Source organism: Primulina huaijiensis, chromosome 4 (genome assembly GCF_012295235.1).
Source record: "Primulina huaijiensis isolate GDHJ02 chromosome 4, ASM1229523v2, whole genome shotgun sequence".
Lineage (NCBI taxonomy): Eukaryota > Viridiplantae > Streptophyta > Magnoliopsida > Lamiales > Gesneriaceae > Primulina > Primulina huaijiensis.
The window spans coordinates 24,594,047-24,613,842 of record NC_133309.1 but is presented as its reverse complement, the minus strand read 5'-3'; the positions used below and the strand labels follow the sequence as shown (position 1 = coordinate 24,613,842).

General features: G+C 33.8%; 3 protein-coding genes across 11 annotated transcripts; 1 reads left to right on the top strand and 2 right to left on the bottom strand.

Annotated features, from left to right (window-relative positions):
* Window positions 1–4,472: 4,472 nt before the first annotated feature.
* LOC140975677 (bidirectional sugar transporter SWEET14-like) lies at window positions 4,473–6,164 on the top strand. 2 transcript variants are annotated; one of them, XM_073439529.1, is made up of 7 exons: window positions 4,473–4,615; window positions 4,795–4,831; window positions 4,925–5,135; window positions 5,229–5,390; window positions 5,504–5,623; window positions 5,707–5,805; window positions 5,839–6,164. In XM_073439529.1, exons 1-7 carry the CDS (start codon window positions 4,582–4,584, stop codon window positions 5,986–5,988), a joined length of 813 nt encoding a protein of 270 aa, XP_073295630.1. In that variant the 5' UTR covers window positions 4,473–4,581; the 3' UTR covers window positions 5,989–6,164. The 2 variants fall into 2 exon arrangements, with proteins under 2 accessions (XP_073295630.1, XP_073295629.1); XM_073439528.1 differs by having other exon boundaries at window positions 5,707–6,164.
* Window positions 6,165–6,743: 579 nt separating this feature from the next.
* On the bottom strand, window positions 6,744–13,228 carry LOC140975676 (RNA pseudouridine synthase 7). Of its 6 annotated transcripts, none has more exons than XM_073439524.1 (14): window positions 13,056–13,228; window positions 12,898–12,941; window positions 12,672–12,749; window positions 12,402–12,502; window positions 12,141–12,243; window positions 10,678–10,756; window positions 9,913–9,995; window positions 9,486–9,551; window positions 9,294–9,350; window positions 8,979–9,107; window positions 8,569–8,807; window positions 7,867–8,288; window positions 7,483–7,601; window positions 6,744–7,173 (listed from the first exon to the last, which is right to left on the bottom strand). In XM_073439524.1, exons 1-12 carry the CDS (start codon window positions 13,159–13,161, stop codon window positions 8,186–8,188), a joined length of 1,188 nt encoding a protein of 395 aa, XP_073295625.1. In that variant the 5' UTR covers window positions 13,162–13,228; the 3' UTR covers window positions 6,744–7,173; window positions 7,483–7,601; window positions 7,867–8,185. The 6 variants fall into 6 exon arrangements, with proteins under 6 accessions (XP_073295625.1, XP_073295626.1, XP_073295623.1 ...); XM_073439525.1 differs by lacking the exon at window positions 6,744–7,173 and having other exon boundaries at window positions 7,245–7,601; window positions 7,867–7,939; window positions 8,175–8,288; XM_073439522.1 differs by lacking the exon at window positions 6,744–7,173 and having other exon boundaries at window positions 7,245–7,601.
* A 2,824-nt stretch (window positions 13,229–16,052) lies between these two features.
* LOC140974803 (protein TAPETUM DETERMINANT 1-like) lies at window positions 16,053–19,381 on the bottom strand. Of its 3 annotated transcripts, XM_073438291.1 has the most exons (5): window positions 19,243–19,381; window positions 18,742–18,949; window positions 18,216–18,604; window positions 17,961–18,065; window positions 16,053–16,721 (listed from the first exon to the last, which is right to left on the bottom strand). In XM_073438291.1, the coding sequence occupies exons 3-5, from the start codon at window positions 18,310–18,312 to the stop codon at window positions 16,354–16,356; spliced, it is 570 nt and encodes a 189-aa protein (XP_073294392.1). In that variant the 5' UTR covers window positions 18,313–18,604; window positions 18,742–18,949; window positions 19,243–19,381; the 3' UTR covers window positions 16,053–16,353. The 3 variants fall into 3 exon arrangements, with proteins under 3 accessions (XP_073294392.1, XP_073294391.1, XP_073294393.1); XM_073438290.1 differs by having other exon boundaries at window positions 18,742–19,381; XM_073438292.1 differs by lacking the exon at window positions 18,742–18,949.
* Between the last annotated feature and the right edge of the window lie 415 nt (window positions 19,382–19,796).

Below are 19,796 nucleotides of genomic sequence, written 5' to 3'. Positions count from 1 at the left end.
ACCCACAATTGTGTTGCACTGCTCAAAGATACTATGTTTGAGTTACGATCGGTTACCTCTTCGACTAAAGCCGTGTTTCCTCTATACACGACAGCTTTTCCAAAAGATTATGAAATTGATGTGTCTAAGCTAATCAAGTTGTGGGCTGCAGAAGGATTTCTTAAACCAAGTGATCAGTGTAAATGCTTGGAAGATGTGGGGAAATGGTACTTGAAAGATCTTGTGAATAGAAGTTTGATCTGAGTGAGCAAGCAAGTGTCGGAGGGGAACTCGATGCAATAGGAATTCATGTTCGGTTGAGGGAAATTTGTATAACTAAAGCACAAGAACAAGGATTTTTTCATCATGTCTCATCCAAGAGTAGTGTCGAAAAAAACGCACGACAAAACCCGAATCGAGATTATTCCCTTCATGAATGGCAAATACCAGGTTCAAGCATACGCTCAGTGCTTCTTTTCTCCAGGAAATATATGCATGGGATCAAGATTATCCGTAAGTTGTAGGCACACCTGAAGTAACTTGGCCGAATTTGTCCGATGTCATCTCAACATTCGTCAATTTTGAGGTACATTACTTTGGGCCTAAATGATACATCATACCCTCATGGATTTCCTGCTTCAATATCCAAACTTCCCAATCTGCAAACTATAATTGCTCAAATAACTGACTTCCCACGAGACAATCTATTGCACGCACCACGCGATATTTGGAAGATGCCGAAGCTAAAGCATCTTATCATCGTGGACATGCCTTTTAGTTTATCCAATCCCTGTAACATAGGAATCATTTGTAAAGTGGTCTACAAACTCTTGACTCAATGACTGATTTCAAATTCACCGAAGTCGCCATACAGATAAAGAAGTTGAAGATTGAATTTGATATATATCATGAAAACTGGGATGATTTTAATCTCGACGTCAACATTTTCCATCTACCAAACCTTGAAGAATTACAAGTCTCTATGGCTTACTGGTCATGTGCCTCAAGAACATGGAACCATATTTTCGAAGCTAACTCTATATGGATAGGAGTTCATTTTCCTTGGAAAAACATGTCCATAATCGGGTCCATTGTGGATTGATGAGATTCCTTGCGACGTAGGAGAAATAGCTGTCTAGCCAATTCACGATGTAAAGTTATATTTTATATCCCAAATATAAATGTCAATAATTATCTTTTCATCTGTCGTGTTTCTTCGAAATATTATTCTAGAAAAAATCGCGACATATATGCAAGTTTCTTTCCGAAAATTGTCAGCTTCCATGTCCACCACCGATTGTGCAACCCGCGGCCTGTATTACCTGCTGCCCTTTCCGGCGGTGGCATTACCGGAACCCCAACCCTGCTGGTTGAATTCGCCTTATATCGCTTTCCTATATATATCAAAAAAAAAAAAAAAAGACCCAAAATGAAAACAAATAAAAGTTTAACGACAAAAAAAAATTTATACAAATTGTAAAACTAAAAATAAAAATTTACCGCAACATGACCAAATTTTAAAAAACATGCAATGTAAATAAATAAAAATATAAATTCATTGTTAATAAGACCAAATTAAAGTATAAATTAAAAGAAAAAAAATGTAATGACAATGGAAACACTTCAATTTTAAAATTTGACAAGATTTGCACCACCCCGAGTCTCCCATCTATAGCTTTAGATAGTCTAAAACAAAATCATGCCTATTTATGCATTGATCCCATTAATTTTTTTTTAAAATTATATACGAAATTTGAAATTCGATAATAGTTGATTTGTTTCGAATTTTCAGTTCTGATATATGAGTTTTGAAATTATAAAATCTAATTAATATATCAGTGCTTGTCCAGTTTTGTTTATCCGACTGACGTAGTTTGTAGATTATTGTGTTAAGTCTAAGGATTAATCCAATGCGCACTCAAATGATAGCATCTACGAGTTTTCGTGATAAAAAAGAAAGGTTAAATAGAGGATAGACGTAAAAATAAAAGGAAGTTTCCTGTTTTTTCAATTTAAATTGGATAGCACCAAACATGCTTTCATTTCATGAAAAAAAATAAGATAAGTTTTTCAGCTTGAAAAGGGAAACATAGGAGACTTTTAATTTAAATGGTTGTCTATTTACGGTGCTCAATGATACCAAATTCCCTTAAAATTAATTTTGACATCTACCTAATCATTTACCAAATCGGCCAACAATATATAATCAAGAATCTCAATAATTGCTTAACAATTCAAAAAAGAATTACTCCCATTTTCAAATAAGTACACAAACATCACGTAAAATCGAGCGTTTGTCGCTTTACCAAAAGCTTTAACTGATGGTTAAACCGTACAACAGCTCAAGCGCCACGTTTCGATTGTTCTACCAAGCAGAGATTATTATTGTAGTCAACACATTATAAATAAAAATAATCGGAAAAAATATCTTTTAAATCGTGAATTAAGTAAATTAGTCCCAATTGATTTTGATAGTTTCTCGATTAATTAAGTGCCTTATTAGTTGTCTTCCAATTAAAATTTTAGTTAATATATAATTATTTTGTAATAAAGCATGTTTACATCGCACTACTGGAAACATTTAGGAAAGGAGACTAATCAATTCCTTAAACTGAAAAACATATTACGGTGTACGGATTTGAAGTACTAAGATTGGCATCATATTTAGGTAAATTTGGTGGGTGGTCAACTTGACCAAGTTGTTATCCTTTTTTTTCTTTATTAGAATACAAAAATTCTTGTGAGACGGTCTCACGGATCAATTTCGTGGGTCGAATATCTTATTTGGGGCATCCATGAAAAAATATTACTTTTTTATGTTAAGAGTATTACTTTTTATTGTGAATATCGGTAAGGTTGACCCGTCTCACAGATAAAGATTCGTGAGACCGTCTCACAAAAGACCTACTCTTATTAGAATAAGATGATGTATAAATTTCTTACTTTTTTTCTTCGGTTAATTTATGGTATTAGTCTACTGATTTTCATTTTTTCAATTTTAGTTATTTCTCAGCATAGTAGTGCTATTGCTGGAATGTCTGATATCACATCAGCCGTCAGATGAAAAAAAAACTAAAATTGAAAAAGATGTCAAGATCGTGAATTGACCGATAACATAACAAAAAATATATAAAAAAGCTAATTATAATGTCATTTCCACTTTATTATAAACATTATGTTACACCCATAATTTTAATTTTATTTTATATCCTGAAATTTTGAGTCTATATATAAATGTATCAAAGTATATTAAATAATAGGTGCAATAAACTTCGTATCAACCGTTCTTTTGTCATTTTTACATCACACGTTAAATAATTTGATAATAAATAATCACACTTTATTCCCACGGTCATTGGCCTTAAATGGCTCGTTCTTTTTGTGGTATTAATCTTAGGATCAAAATTCTTTCTAACAATTAGAATTAATTTTTGTTAAAGAACTTTTTCTTATAGTGCATACATCCAATAAATCACATGATCATACTATATGTTATCATATTAAAGTTTCTCTAATTAATTAATAATTTGGATTCGAGTCTCGGAGCGTGTAGATTATGATTTGATTAAAAACGAGTTTTGATGTCTTACATTTCGTTATTTTTTTTTATGACGATAGAATCCGTATCTACTAACGTTGTATGCATATGAGGAAACCCCGGACAAACGCAAACGCTAAATATGAGGCCTTTCATTGGTTGTGGTTTCTGATTTCAGTTCCTTTTCGATTCAACCCCTATCCATGCCCCAAGGCACCAAGACGGTCCTTAAGGATTTTATTTCTCAGCGATTTATTCGCACCAGAATGACATATCATATCAAAAGTATTTACTCTGATCGACGAAAACATAAGGAGATCATTTTCTTAAAAAATAGTTGATCAAGGTTATTTTACAAATTTCTCCTATTAAACTTTTACGAATTTGAGGCGGTCTATATGCATGAAGATGGTTTCATCAAGTAAACTTCTACGAATTTGAGTTTCGCATTCTCCAACATATTTTTAGCTCCGCCGCTACCACCACCGGCAATCATGGGCTAAGCTTGAAGTATATTGGAATTTTCTACATAGAATCACATCTAGGGTTTAGCCAATGAAGCATCAAATATTACTACCAAAAAAGTAATTCCTTCAAGTCTTAGTTGTAACCCTTAATCCCAATTGGATGGGTGGGTGACACATCAGATACACTGCTCAATGGGTCCCATTTCTCTTCCAATGCAACCAAAAACAAGCTATAGAAATGGTAGAAACTATCCAAATTAGGTTAAATGGAGCATTAGGGATTGAAAAAAACATAATGGATACTGATAAAATCTGCATTCTTCAGTCTTTAACAACTGTAAAGGGTAACAAATTGGATTTCACCCTCCCACCAATGCAGCATCTAATTATTTTTCAACTATTCTTTTTTTTTTTCTCTCGATAAATCGGCTTAGTTCAATGCCCCGACTCTTCTATATAAAGGGCTGCAACACGAGCATTGTTTCTCGTGTTGTGTGAGATCGAGTATACGTAGATACAACACGCGATATATACGTACAGAGAGGCGTAATATATATCTGCAAAGATATATCACACCTTTCTCGGTCGAAATTCAATATGGATAACTTGGCTTTTGCTTTTGGACTTCTTGGTAAAACATAGCTTCTTCATCATATCCTATATTACATTTTTGCAGCTTAAGTATATATCATCTCTTAATTACATGTTATTTTTGTTCAACTTAGCACTTAGATAATTGGTTATTATACGTAAAAGATCCATGCAAAGCATGCAGATGATCTTTCTGTAACAGTTTTAATCATTTTTCAGGCAACATTGTTTCCTTCATGGTTTTCCTCGCACCTGTGTGAGTTTGCTGTTTGTCTTTAAGATTATTAACAGAAATATTTTTATTTGTCAATTTACTCAAAATATTATACATTTTCTTGACTGCATGCAGGCCAACATTTCATAAAATTTACAAGAAAAAATCAACTGAAGGGTTTCAATGTGTGCCTTATGTGGTGGGATTATTCAGTGCCATGCTATGGATATATTATGCATTTCTTAAGCCAGACACAACTCTTCTTATCACTATCAACTCCGTCGGATGCGTAATCCAAACCGTTTATATTTGCCTCTACATATTCTATGCTCCGAAACAGGCGAAGGTATACTTGAAAATTGCAAATCATTTGTACCAGATTTTAAACTTCTACATACAATATCATTTATTTGAAAATTTGATCAAATTTATCATACAGATGCAAGCAGTGAAGCTTCTTCTGCTAGTAAACATAGTTGGTTTCGGTCTGATCGTGCTACTAACATGGTTTCTAGCTGATGAGTCGAATCGTGACAATGTTGTTGGATGGATTTGTCTAGTGTTCTCGTTATGCGTATTCGTCGCTCCTTTATGTGTTGTTGTAAGTTCACTAATTTAAATTTACTAATGATATTATTATTATTAGTATCAGATACTAATTCTGATGAATTTATAAATTTCCCTGAATTTTTGTAAATTGTTTGGCATCTGCAGAGACAAGTTATACGTACCAAAAGTGTGGAATACATGCCATTCCTTCTATCATTTTTCCTCACACTAAGTGCTGTTATGTGGTTCTTCTATGGCTTACTGCGCAAAGATTATAACATTGCTGTAAGTATTTACATTAATATATCGTCCTATCGCCCGTCGATTCGCTCTAATGAGTATAGCATTTTCTGTGAATCCAAATACAGATTCCTAATGTTCTGGGATTCAGCTTTGGAGTGCTCCAAATGTTACTTTATATAACATACAAAAACGCAGCCAAGAAAGTGGTGAAAGAAAATGTCGAAATACAAAGCCGGATAGGACAGGAAGAACACAAAGTTCCAGTTGAGTTAAAGGAACAGGTAATCGACGTCGCGAAGCTGAGTGCAATGGTTTGCCCGGGCATAACTCCTGTGGTGGTGTCGCCCTGTCTCGCCAACGACATTGCGCTTAATCTGGACGGAGAGAAAATTCGGGCCAAGGAATAGACAGATGATGATATTGAGGAAGCAAATTAACCTTGGAATGAATTTATGTATTGGTTTTAGTTAATTTGGCATTAGCCAAATGTTTATTGACATCAAGAATGTTCCTTTATGCAAAATGTTATGAAGCTAAAAATATGTTTTAAGACCTTAATATTCGGTTTATGTGTTTTGTTTCATCCATGAATTGAAATTATTAAGATTGCTACTGATTTATCATTTGGAATGAATATTGTTATAGTTATCTAACTATATTATTAAAGTTGAACGTACAGACACAAAATAACGTCGTAATATATATATATATATATATTGATAGCTGGAAATTTAGTGCATTTTCCAACAATATTGGAACTTACCATAAAACATTAAAAAGGAAATAAAGTGAGCAGCTTAAAGACATGCTGCACGCTTACCCTATTTGATTTCACCTTATTTTAACTTTTATGTCTCTATATTAAATGTAGTTTTTTTTTTATAGATTATATATAGATACATATATATGTATATATATATATATATATGTATATACACACACATATATATATATGTATATACACACACACACATATATATATACATACACATATATATATATATATATATAGATATACTTAATAAATATATCATTTGATACAAATCATTAAATATGTAATTCCAAATGTTTTAAACAGAATTATTAGGAAAGTACACATCATCACCCATGATCCATGAGTTTCATATTCCAAGAAAACAAAATTAAATCTCCTTTCATAAGAGTCCAACTCAAATCTTTCGAACTGAGATACAATTTTGCCGCTCGAGCACAATAAACTAATGAAATAGCGCAACTCAAATATCACAGTTCAATAGATATCTACATATTAATCCGAAGATTCATATGTTCTACAACGAGCATTACCACTGATTCTTTTTATTTCACAGCTCGAATTCGTCGTAAAGTGACACCTATTCCCCATCCACATCATTTCAAAACTATTGGATCGTCAAACATGCTTACCCCAACTTGTCACAGGGAGAAGAAATTTATGCGTAAGCAACAAAAGAAATAACAAAAGAGTCCCACTAGTTTTCTTTTTCTATAACAATAATTTATCCACTTGTGCCAGCTTCCTTTTATCTTGAATGAACAAGCAGCTAACTACGGCACTTTAGTGCTCTTGTTTATTTTAGTCCTTGGCGTAAAATCTTGCAAGGATAACATAAACAGCAGCACCAAAATTATTGCTATTGATTAAGATTCTATGTGTAGTGTTGAATGACTAGAAAGTAGAAATAATTCAACTTAGAGTTGGCCCACCATTTATCAATCTCAACTTGCATCATATTCACAGGGTACTAGATATTCATCCCAGTACCACATAATGCAGGAAAGTAAAAGGAGAACAAGATGTCAACTGCACTGATTTCAGCACATTTGGTGACCATTTATATATTTTCAGCTTAAATCATACTAATTCAAACTTTATTATCCTCCTCGTCTTCTGAAGCTGTTACCTTGTAAAGTTAATAGTTCGCGACAAGAAATATCTGCTTGTGAGCGAAAACCACAGTAAGTGCTGATGACATTCGTCGAGGAACCTCCTTGGTAGCTCATTCAGAAAGAACTGAAATATCTATACAAATCATAGCATAAATGATATGAAGTGAGAATTCCAGTAATGGGATAGATTAACAGATGACTGTACATGTAAATTAGATCTGATTCCCTGCAAGTCCAAGTGTAAATATATTTTGGCTTTAAGTTTCTCCTGGTTTTACGATTGCAACAGAAAAAGATACTCGAGCAGAATATGTTGATGTACTGTAATCACGAAATTGTTTGAACAGTTGGTGGATTATAAAGAATCGAGTGGAGTGAAGGAAGAGTAAACCACTCACCTTTTTGTTTCACCTGGTAAGGCAAAGCTAGAATCTACCAAAGATAACAAGAAATGCTGGTGAGCTAAGATGGCTGAAAAAACAGAGCAATGTATCTCCTTTAATGTCAACTTTGCATATACAGAACGAACAAGATTAACATTGATTATGTAAAGGAAACTTGTACAACAGTTTAATATTAAAAATTTGGTGAATGTATTTGACAGTGCGTTCAGTTTATACTTGACAATTTACTAAAATAAAGTCTGTAACACTCAAAATTAAAAGAGAACTTGAAAACAAATTGATGACATATACAAATAACTAACAAAATTATGAATTAGTCCAGAGAAGCCCAATCAGGATACGGGCACTCGTAAGTCCAGACTGGCCCAGAATATCGAACACAGTGCAGCCATAAACCCTCTTCATGCCCATCATATCTGCATTCAAAAGAATAAAGGACTGTTTTGTGTTATATGCACACATTTGAGGGAGAAATTTCTGGAACCACAGAGGAAATTCAAAAACATCAGCACTTGGTCGAATCCAATAGGATGCTAATTAAACTGATGGATACTTAAATAAAGAGCCATAAAGTATGAGTTTCATATAGCGGAAAACTGTACAGAAATTCTTCATTCAAGATTCAAAAATAATTTTGCGGAAAACAGAAAACTGTATCAAATTACATTCTTTATTCTGTCAAGAAAAATTTCTCACCCTTTAGGTGCCAAATTAGGACAATTCGTACACATAGGATCAATGCAGAAATCTTCGATGGGATCATCTGTCGAGTTAGGTACACAAATCTCACAACGATTAGGCTTTAGGGCAAACTCTGGCATAGCTGCAGCTCTGTCTGCACTCAATCCTTCAACAGAACGATGATTAACAGACTCTGATAGGTATAGCATGTCATTAGCTATGGGATATCCCGTAAATTTCAAATGGACACGGATCTGTAGGAAAGAGTTCAGTTCATAAAAAATGTTGACCAATTAAAGAAAAATCATGAGCTTGGTTCAAAACTAAGCCAGGTAAATAGCAAGTGTATGTCATGGAATCATTTGAATATAGAGATATTTTAAGTTACAAAACCAATATAATTCCTCAACATAAAAAACTATTACCTGATGGGTCCTGCCAGTGACCGGTTCACAGGAAACAATGCTATGGGTTCCATTAGTGCTAATTCTGGTGAATTTGGTACAAGCAGCCTTCCCTTTTGAAGGACTTATACAGTTTTGACCATTTTCAGCCTGCATAGTTTTTTACCATTGAACCAAAAAAAACTAAAAACTAGCACTGTGACTTAATAAATAAGAAAGACATCGATAATGATACACCTGTAACTCCCTGGACAAAAGGCAAGATTGTACTCTAGCGTACAGGAAAGATATAATAAGAAAGATTGTACAATGATGTCCAAGAATTGTAATATGTACCTCCACTGTGCTCTTTCCTTCTCGAGCATTATAATTTATATTCATGTTAACAACTTGCTGCCAAGGAAAGATTGTACAATGAAGTCCAAGAATCATCAGGAGAACTCGATGGGATAAGAATAAAATGCTGTTAAAGAACTAATGATCCAAACCCAACATGCGAACGGAAAAATGTAAAACTACAATTAGTACCTCATTCTCAGGAAACACTCCTATTACTCTTGCAATATACTGTTTCTTCACCTCTCCGGCTTCAATCTGAAACAAACAAGTTATTCGATAAAGCGTTGAACAGTTTATGTTCCTCGATATATTTTGTTAGACTGTTAGTGTTCAGGCGGTTTCATTGAAGGGAATTTTGACATGCTGCACACTAGAAATGAAAAACCTAAAATTGGTAAAATTTTCGAAATGATATTTTTATGTGTAACCTTTTATGTGAGGTTTGTTAATTCACTCCAGATAGACTGAATGGTATAAAAGTTTCAACATGGGAAAAGGGAAAACAACGTAAACACGACTTCTTTAAATAATCTGGTGATCCGCCAATTGTAGAAATTGGATTTTAATGATTAGCTTTTATCATCGGGAGATTCAAATAAGTCGATATGTTAGTTACCTGTTTCCGGAAAATGTCAGCCTTGGAAGCATTTCTGGCAAGGATAAGAAGTCCAGAGACCAAACGATCTAATCTATGAATTGCTGAAAATGGTGTCAAGGTTGTAAATATGCTAGGTTTTATGGTAGTTATGCTGCAGAGAAATATAAAATACACATTACTTGAAATTGCCTGAATGGTTAGCTATATTGCAATGATGATGATTCTAAAATGGCCACGTACCAGTATTGTATCGTGTCGGATACTTATCAGACACGGATACTTGATGAATATATGTTGGATACTTCTACATGCTATAATAGAGGTACTCATCAACATATAAAATCTGAATACAATATCCAACATAATATTATTAATGGTTGTGTCTCAGTCGTACCGAATACCAACAGAGCTGTTCTTTTAAAAAAAAATTATATAGCTTGTGGCTTATACTCGTTTTAAAAAAAACAATTATAAATCAAGTAACACATGAAAGTTTTTAACTGATATATTTAAATATTGAGTTTAAATTATTGATTATATAATACATATGATAAATTGATTCATACCATGCTTAATAAATTGATAGAATTTCTATATGTTTGTGAAGAGGCGCATAGATAAAATAGTCATATCCTCACGTATCGTATCCTAATTTTTTAAAAATTGATGTATCTTGTAATCGTATCTTTGTATCCATATCTGTGCAACATAGATGTGTAGAGCTGGTGTCGGTGATTAAAAAAATTGTAAGCTAATTTTCCAAGAAAAGAGAAAAAAGGATACGGAATAATGGTGCCAAGTCAAGTTCTGCCTGAAGAATACCAACAACAGTGTTCTTGCGATATTGCCCGCATGGATGCACCTACATATATGATTTGCATCTATTATAGGTCATTCAGGGTCAGAATAAGAAACTCGCATGATTTTCTGGAATTTACTAACAGTAACAATTTCTTGACCGGAAATATCGAATTTTCAGAGAAAAGCTTTAACATGACGGAAAATCAGCACGACTACCAATGCAGAATTAATAGCAACATGATCTAAGAGGCATACTGAATTAATAAGTAGACCACAAAAAACAAAGAATTGATTATGTATGCTCAAACCATTCAGTAACAAACCCTTACCCAAGTTTTGAAAAAACGTTTGAAATCTTTACGGCTATATACATAAATTTTGGTAATATGTGAGAGCTAAGACAAGGATCCAGAAGAGACTGTTTAGTGGTTTCAACCAAGAATTCGCCTTGTTTTCAAATCTTTATTAGAGATTCATACCAAAGTAGTATAATATAAAATCTAGAACATTTTCAAGAGAAAATAGAAAAAATGCAACACTGGAAACCTGCGCATTTTCTCATAGCAAAACGTTGACAACACTAGAAAAGACTGCCAAATCATCATCTTTACTATATAACCGCAATTAGCATCAATTTCAACCTCATTTGCAACAATCACACAGTTTAAACGTTTTATAGGACAAACAACACCTTTTAGACAACTCCCGTATCCTCAATAACTCTTAACTTTTGTTTGATCCATGTGAAAAAGGAACCGAATTTGGAAGACAATTAAGAAAAATATTTAAGGTAAAAGATGACGTTCATCAGAAAAGATATCAAGCCAAGCCTTTGAGATTTCGATAAGAGCCCCCTTCTTTCCCAATCATATTTTCTTTCAAGAAAACAACAAATATTATCAAAAGAGATGCAGAACATAGCATAGACTGAGTGTCCAGTAAAGAAAGGTAACAGGAACTTAATTGTCATTACCATCCTATAGATCTAATTATTCCAACAACAAATCATCACAAAAACCATACAAAACTGATGAAGGAATTGTTATCACTTAAATGTGAAAACAGAATACTCACAAAAAAGAAGAAAATATAGATGGACAAGATACATTTTATTAATGGACAAAAATCACATAAAATGTCTAATGAAAGGCTTAGCAACCCAGTTGATTCTGCTGAAAGTATAATTTGTGCAAAAATTGTCGGAAAACGTCCGTTCCAGAGAAAGCCTTTGGAGAATTTGAATCAAACTTATACACACCATTTCCAAAATAGATACGATATAATTGGTATAGCAGAAAAGGAATCGCGGGAGAGCTATACAAGTATTCACTTCACAAAAGCAGAAGCATTCCAATAATCCAATTGCAAATAAGTTTTCGGTTGGTACACAGTAATGAAAGATGATAAACTGGCTAAAACCAACTTAAGCAGCTGAAAAAACTTACAGGAACTGATGCCGGCTTGCGCACAGTTAAGACATCTGGTTCAGTAAGAAGAATCTCAACTTCCAAAGCCATCACTGGTGGTTCGTGCCTACAATCTTCAATGCTTTAACTACTAGAATTATGACTTCACCATGAATGATTAGATAAAGGGGTGAACTATCAAGTTCCAAATACAACATATTTGAGAATAAGATTGCATTAACATCTCTCAGTGCATATTATTAAAAAAAATCTGATATTTCTAGAGCCTCTGATACAGACCTGTGCAAGAAATGGCTTATTTTTTGTGAAGATTGGACAATGTATGACACAGGTACAACTTGTCCATCAACTTGTATCCGTCCAGCTTTCACTGCAGATACCTATCATACAATTAAAGCCTCACAAACTTGGGTGCACAGGCAAAAGAATATATATCAATGAATGACGGCTCGATAGTAGATTCCAGCAAACTGAACATGAAATCTGAAGAAAACAGCAAAACATAAAAAAAAAAATGATAGAAAACATACGTAGAAAACAATCACATACATAATAATCTCGAGGCCTCCCCTTGAACTCTTCCGTGAACAAATCAACAATTGTCTTTCCCTCCCATCTATTCTTAGCCTGCGCAACAAACCCATATAAAAAAAAACAATTTTTTTGCTGGCCCTTCGGATTCACAGAATAGCGCAGATAGTATTTCTCGAAAGGAGAAAAGGGCCAGCCACATTTCCTATTTTACACTAGTCTTTACACTTATTTAAACACTTACATGTGAGATGAACTCGAAATAGTATGGCCTAACGTATCTAATGCCTGCGGAGGATTCCAAGACGGTATCGGAAAAATGTTTCGCCAAACATTAAAATAAAAAAGTAGGGATTTCTGTATTGAATTGGGCTTTGTATATAAGATTTTTTAAGAATCTACCGTCGCGAAAAATGTAATCTTGGCGCTGAGGAGGATTGGCCGGAGTTTGCCACACAATCTCCATACTTTCTCCTTCTTCTTCTCTGTTAATATTCTTCCTCTTCATGCTCTCTCTGCTTCGTGGCAGTGAAGAAGCAGTCAGCTGGAGAATCCGAGGTTAGAACTGCGGCTCTTCAGGGTATTTTGGTAAATGAAATTATTATTTAATATTATTCAAATTTTTTAAAAATAAAAAAACACAAAATGAATTTTGGATTTAAAAAAAAATGAACATGATATTTAAGTTTAAGAATAAAATTAAAATTTAAGATTTTATTTTTTAAAATAAAATACGTTAAAAATAAAATATTTATTTAACTTCTAAAAAAAACTTTTCTCTATATATTATATTATTATATTAGTTTTAAGCATCTTAAGTTAATCAACAAAAACATTTGATTTTAAAATATCTTAATTTTACATAGAAGATTATATTTTTTTATTTTTGATTGGGTGATAAAAACAATTTGTAGGACCTGACGATTGCTATTTTATCAAAAGTTATAACTAGTTGTAATAATATAATTAAAATTTATTAAGTCGTACAGCAGCGCAATCACAACGTTCGATCGATATCTGTGACTAATATTACACCTTAACACAATTTGTCCCCATGAATTCTAGTTTTGAATTTTCGAATTTATTTACTTGTATTTATTTTCGAGTTTACAAACATATAGATTAAATTATTTTTAATGTTATCGTTATTAGCAATAAATTTTTAAAATAAATATTTATATCAAATAATCTAGATATAAAATTTAAAAAAAAAACATGTACTTTTTCACAATGAAATCAAAAATTAATATTAGACATGATTAGTATGTGGAGGGCAAAAATTTATGTGAGACGGTCTCACGGGTCGTATTTTATGAGACGGATCTCTTATTTGGATCATCAATGAAAAAGTATTACTTTTTATGTCAAGATTATTAATTTTTATTGTGAATATCGGTAGGGTTGACCCGTCTCACATATAAAAATTCGTGAGATCGTCTCACAAGAGACATACTCTATATGGAGAGTGAACCATTTGGGCCTGAGGACGAGAACTTGCAATTGGGTTACATGATTTAGATTTGTGGGAATTATTCTTAAAAAATAATAATAATAATTGAAATAATCTATATCTAAATAAAATTGAAATACATTACAATGGTTGAAAAAGTAGATAATTAATTATTTAAAATGAAATCTTACTTTAGGTTTCAAATTCATTCTCATGATTTTTTTTTCATCAGTGCTCCTTATTGGACCTATTATACCTATTTTTGTCTTACGGGGTATATTTATAATATAAAAATTTTAATTAGCCTTCAAGAAAATGTATAAGTTGGTGAAGTAAGTAAGCGTTAAATCAATTATTAGAAATTCGATTTCCCCTATCGACACTTTTTCGGACGAACTTGTTACACATTGCTTGTTCGGTATGGTTTACTGACTAGAGTGATTTCCAGCGTATTGTGTTATCCCGGTGATTTACTTTGTTCTCACCGAATGGTAATGACTACGAATTCACGCATCATAAAAAAATTTATTATATATATTTTGTTTCTAACATCTCATTATTATTTTCATGTAAGTAAAGTTTCAATTATCTAGCACACAATCATGTATGTCACCTTTCTTTCTTTCTTTCTTTTTTCCGCCTAATATCAATTTGACATCTTTTTATTTCAAAAATGATTATTATCATTTTATTTTTATTTTTATTTTTAATTTTAATTAACATAATGCTGATTTTGAGAACAATAAGAAAAAAAGGAATGTCAATTTCATGGTAGAAGTTACTAATTAAGAGCATCACATGAGTAACTTTAATAAATGAACAAAAGTGAAAATTTAAAATATTATAATACAGCTGTAACACTAACTTTGTATAAAAATTAATGATACTTATTACTATTAACTACCATTTAATTGCTACATATGGGTAAAATATCACGAGTGGGTCTCATGTGAGACCGTCTCACGGATCTTAATCTGTGAGACGGGTTAACCCTACCCATATTCACAATAAAAAGTAATACTCTTAGCATAAAAATTAATACTTTTTCATGAATGACCCAAATAAGAGATCCGTCTCACAAATACGACCCGTGAGACCGTCTCACATAAGTTTTTGCCAAATATCACTACTTCGATTTAAAAAAAAAAATTAAAGATGGAGTATATAAATTTTATGTATATTTTATATAATACAAACATATATACTTGTATGCGCAACGATACATGCGTTTTTAATCAATCAAACTAAGTCGTTTAGGTTTAAGAATGAAAACGAGACGTGTTTAGCCAAACCCAAGACCGATCAAGTCCTAGGCCACCATTTTTTTGTCATGTATTGATCCGGCCTGACGGATCCAATTCGAGTTGAATCCGCAAGCTCGCTAAATGAACAAACATGTTCTCAATTCTAAGACTTCGAAATGATACTAAAAAGTAAATAAATTATTTGATGTTGTTTAATATAATTAAAATTTTAAATAAATTATTAATTCAATATTGTATACAGAGACAGGTTTATTAAAAACCAATTACCTGTCCTAGAACCGGATCCGGTCACGGGTCTTAACACACCCCACAATCCGTATGGTCCGATTTGGATTCGTCAAAAAGAGATGAGTTTAATGTTGGGTTCGTGTATTGTTCCTATTTAGTAAATTATATGATATGTTTTTTTTAGACAATCTCATGAATTTATAACTGTTATATGAAACCGATTGGCCAGTTCCATATATACAAAAAATAATAATATTTTTAAAGTCACATCGATTCGGAAATCTGTCTCACAAAATTAACGTGTGAGAATACTTCGTGTTGCAACAAAAAATTATATTTAGAGGAATAATTGCGATAGTAATCAAGTCAAATTAAAACCAACAAGAAGAAAGAAAATAATAAAAATAATGTTTCATAAAGTAACACGATAATAATTAATATATCTCTAATCTTTCATTCACAACCAAAACCTATATTTTCTCGAGGCATTTACAATTCTACAAAAACTACTAATTTCCGATCAAGCATAAAGCAAAATAAAGCAGAAAAAAAGTCAAATTTCATGATAGAATAATTCAATAGATGCCTTCCTGATCACTATTTTTCGCCTTGGATCTGCTTCTAAGTTGCTTTACACAATCCTATATCGCTATATTTAAAATGGTTTGTTAGTAGTGGAATTTCTTAAAAATTATAGTATAAAATCTTGATTTTTTTTCTTTAATTTCTCTTGTCGGATCGGAGCTTGCCCCGGAAGTCAGCAAGTGACGGAGGAGACGGAGAGGGGGTAGCGGAAGGTGTTGGCGTATTGGAAGGAGAGCGTGCGGCCGTTGACGAGTGGGTTTCCGTCGTTAACGAGACAGTCGTCGAATCGGAGGCGTTTGAAGATTCTGGGATTGACGAGGCGGGCAGAGCTGAACCAGCCGCAGCTGAAGTGGATGGCGGAGATGTCGCAGCCGGAGACGCAGACGTTCATTATCTCCACCGTGTACGTGGGGATGCCGTTGGGCAGCGGCTCCGTGGCGCCCTGGCTGATCACTATGTCTGATTTTGAACACCTTTCGCTCCAGATTCTGTTGGGCTCCACTTTCCTTTCATTACCCTTTTCATCTTCTTTTCTTGGAGCTGTCAAAGAACCCAACAAATACAAACAAAACTTTAGTGCAAAATCAATCATGATCTTGAAATGACACTTTTTTAGAAAAAAGTCCGATTCTTTAACATGAATCGAAGTTGACAATACCGATAATTATAGTTGTAGCTATTCAAAAATTGCAGAAATATGGATAAGAATAAGTTGACATAACCGATATCTGATCTCAAAACTAATCACGAGACCTACTAATTATGCAAGATTTTGGCTTTTGAAGGGTCATTAATTACATATATCATCATATTTTTTACTCTATTTACGTGTTAGAAATTATAACTGCACCAAAGAAAACCCTTTCTCACCAACAACAAAATGTTTACTTCATTTCTGTTCTCTTTTTACAACAACGTGTACTTAATTTCTAGTATTTGATATTGCTAAATATATGGAAATGTCAGAATTAATTGTATATCAATAACGGTTGTAATAAAATTCTTGGACAATGAGCAAAGGCCTTTAGAAAGGGACATCTGAACAAAAGAGGGATTTTGCATGGAGAATAGAGGAGGACGACTTCATTCAAATTGATGGTTTCCGCTTTCTAACAACTGTCCATGCTAAAATACACCCTGTCAACATAATATGGGCTATCAAAGAAGCCACCAAAAAGGTCCTTTATACTTTTGTTCAATAATGATAATAAATCATAAGACCCACTAACCTACGCATGCATTAACTTTGCTAAAATGCGCTCCTTTCAAACGACGTCAGTCTTATCAATGCACACGTGCATGTGATTCTTTTAGATAGCAACGTGATTAAATGCAGAGAAACAAAATAATTAGCCACTCTATTGGATAATTAGGGTGATATTATTACAGGGTTATTGGGAGTATAAGACAGCAGGAGGTGTGCGATATATGGGGCGCGTGTTAGAAAAAATGATACGTAGAAGTTGCTGCCACCTATAGTAGGCAGAGCCGTACTCGACAACTGAGAAGAAAAAGTGGGCTGAGGCCGTATATGCCGGTGGCGCACTGCACAACCCGACGACTGTGGCGTAGTGCGCACAGTGAGCAGACTCACAGTATGTGTACTATTTGTTACATACACACAGAGCGTACACATGTGTGCACTTTATCCAAAAGATGATTCATATTTAATGGTAAAAATATATTTCTTGCCCGAAAAGTTAGTTCAAAGAATGCCAACAAATCCATTTATTCATAATTATATATGGTAATTCGGAATATGCAAGAAATGGAAATTACCAAGAACAAGCAGCTTGCGATGAGTATTGACAGAGGGTGCGTTCTTGGTTTCCCTAAAATTCTTCTTCCGAGATAAAACTTTACCGACCTGCGATTTATAATGACCTAAAACAAGAAGGAAACCCAATGAAATAGAAATCAAACAAAAATACAGCAACAAATATTAATAATTAGTGATATGATTTCCGCCATAAACTAAGAACTTAATGCACAGAAAACCCACATATAGTTTCTGTGTTTACAATAAACAATGACCTGAATAGGTTTGAATGACGAGGAACGAGAATGTGACCGCCAAAACCGCAGTAAATGAAGCGATTCTTCGCCGCCGTAATGATGATTCGGGCCTCATTTGTTTTACCGGCGCCGAATATTTCAACTAGGAGCTGTATTTTTGCCGAAAGGAAACGTTAGGGAGTTGGATATATCCGAGTCAAGTCGGGGCCGCACAGAAGCTAAGCTAGCAGGTATAGGCTTAAACCAGCGGGAATCGAGAAAATCACCGCCAGAGAGTGAACTGTAGGAACTGCACGAATGAAGCCTAAATCAGCTTTATATTTTCCTTTGACTGAACTGGAGAGAGAACGATGAAAAGCTTCGACGTGACTTGACAGCTTTGATTTCGATTTCACGACTGCAAATCTCTGAAACAGAACCCATTAAACCGATGCAAATCAACACAAACAGCAAAGGAAATAAAAAAAAAGAAAAAAAGAAAAAAAAATCAATCGTGTGTGAAGCAAGTTTCAACATCTGAATCGAAAAACATTCCAATACTCACAAAGGCAAGAATACCAGAGATTTGACTCGGGAAAAGAGAGCTGTTACATATATAGAGGAAAACGAGAGTGGGTGTTCAATGAAAGTTTACGTGAAATTTTTCAGAGAATTTAAGCATCAAAAGGGTAAGTTCCCCGACATCGCTTTTAACACAATCACGGGAAAAGAGCCCACAGCCGAATTTTTTCCCCGAACACAAAGCTCCTTTCCTAATAAATGCAATCACAAAAATCAGATACAGAAAGCAAACAAAAGAAAAACCATCCATGATCCAACAACCGACGAAACTCAAACAACACCAACACTGCAACACCGCAAAACCCATCCGTATATTTATGCATGATACACAAACACGAACATTAACATGGGGACAGAGAGACCGCAGAGCATTTAAGTTAAAATGGAGGTGTGCGATCAGAAAACTCAGAGCAGACAAAAATGGCAGAGTTTTTCGCAGCGGCAGCAAAATAGCATAATCCATACAGAGATCCCTTTGTTTCACCTTTTGCTTAGACTTGCGATCGAGGGATCAGCTCCGAGAAGTGCGCTCGATTGAATGTGCGTATGCGTATTGAATCGCTATTTAATTAGGGTATTGGAGGGGATGGAATTGAAGAGAAGCCATGAAAGCGTGCGGAGCATTGATTTCTCTATTTCATGAATGAATGGGAAATTAGCAGAGGAAAAAGTTAACCATGGTTAAATACAGCACGTGGAGTCTATTGCATGGTTAGTTGAGGGGTTTAACTCACCTCGTAGGACTGTAACCAATATACATTCAAATTCAGTACTACCTGGGAAAATGGTTCGGGTTTTATTTTACCCGATCGATCCGGTTTTAAAATTTGGTAATGACACTACGAGCAACGGTTTATTGATTATAGGAAGGCACAAAAAAATTAAATATTTTATCTCAAAACTTTTAATGGAAATTTCTTGGAGAGGATTTTCAAGATATCTTCTACCACACGATGGTAAGCATATATAGATATTTATTAGGTGATATTTTCTTGAGCACGTCTTTAATAAGAAGGTCTCACGGATCTTTATTTGTGA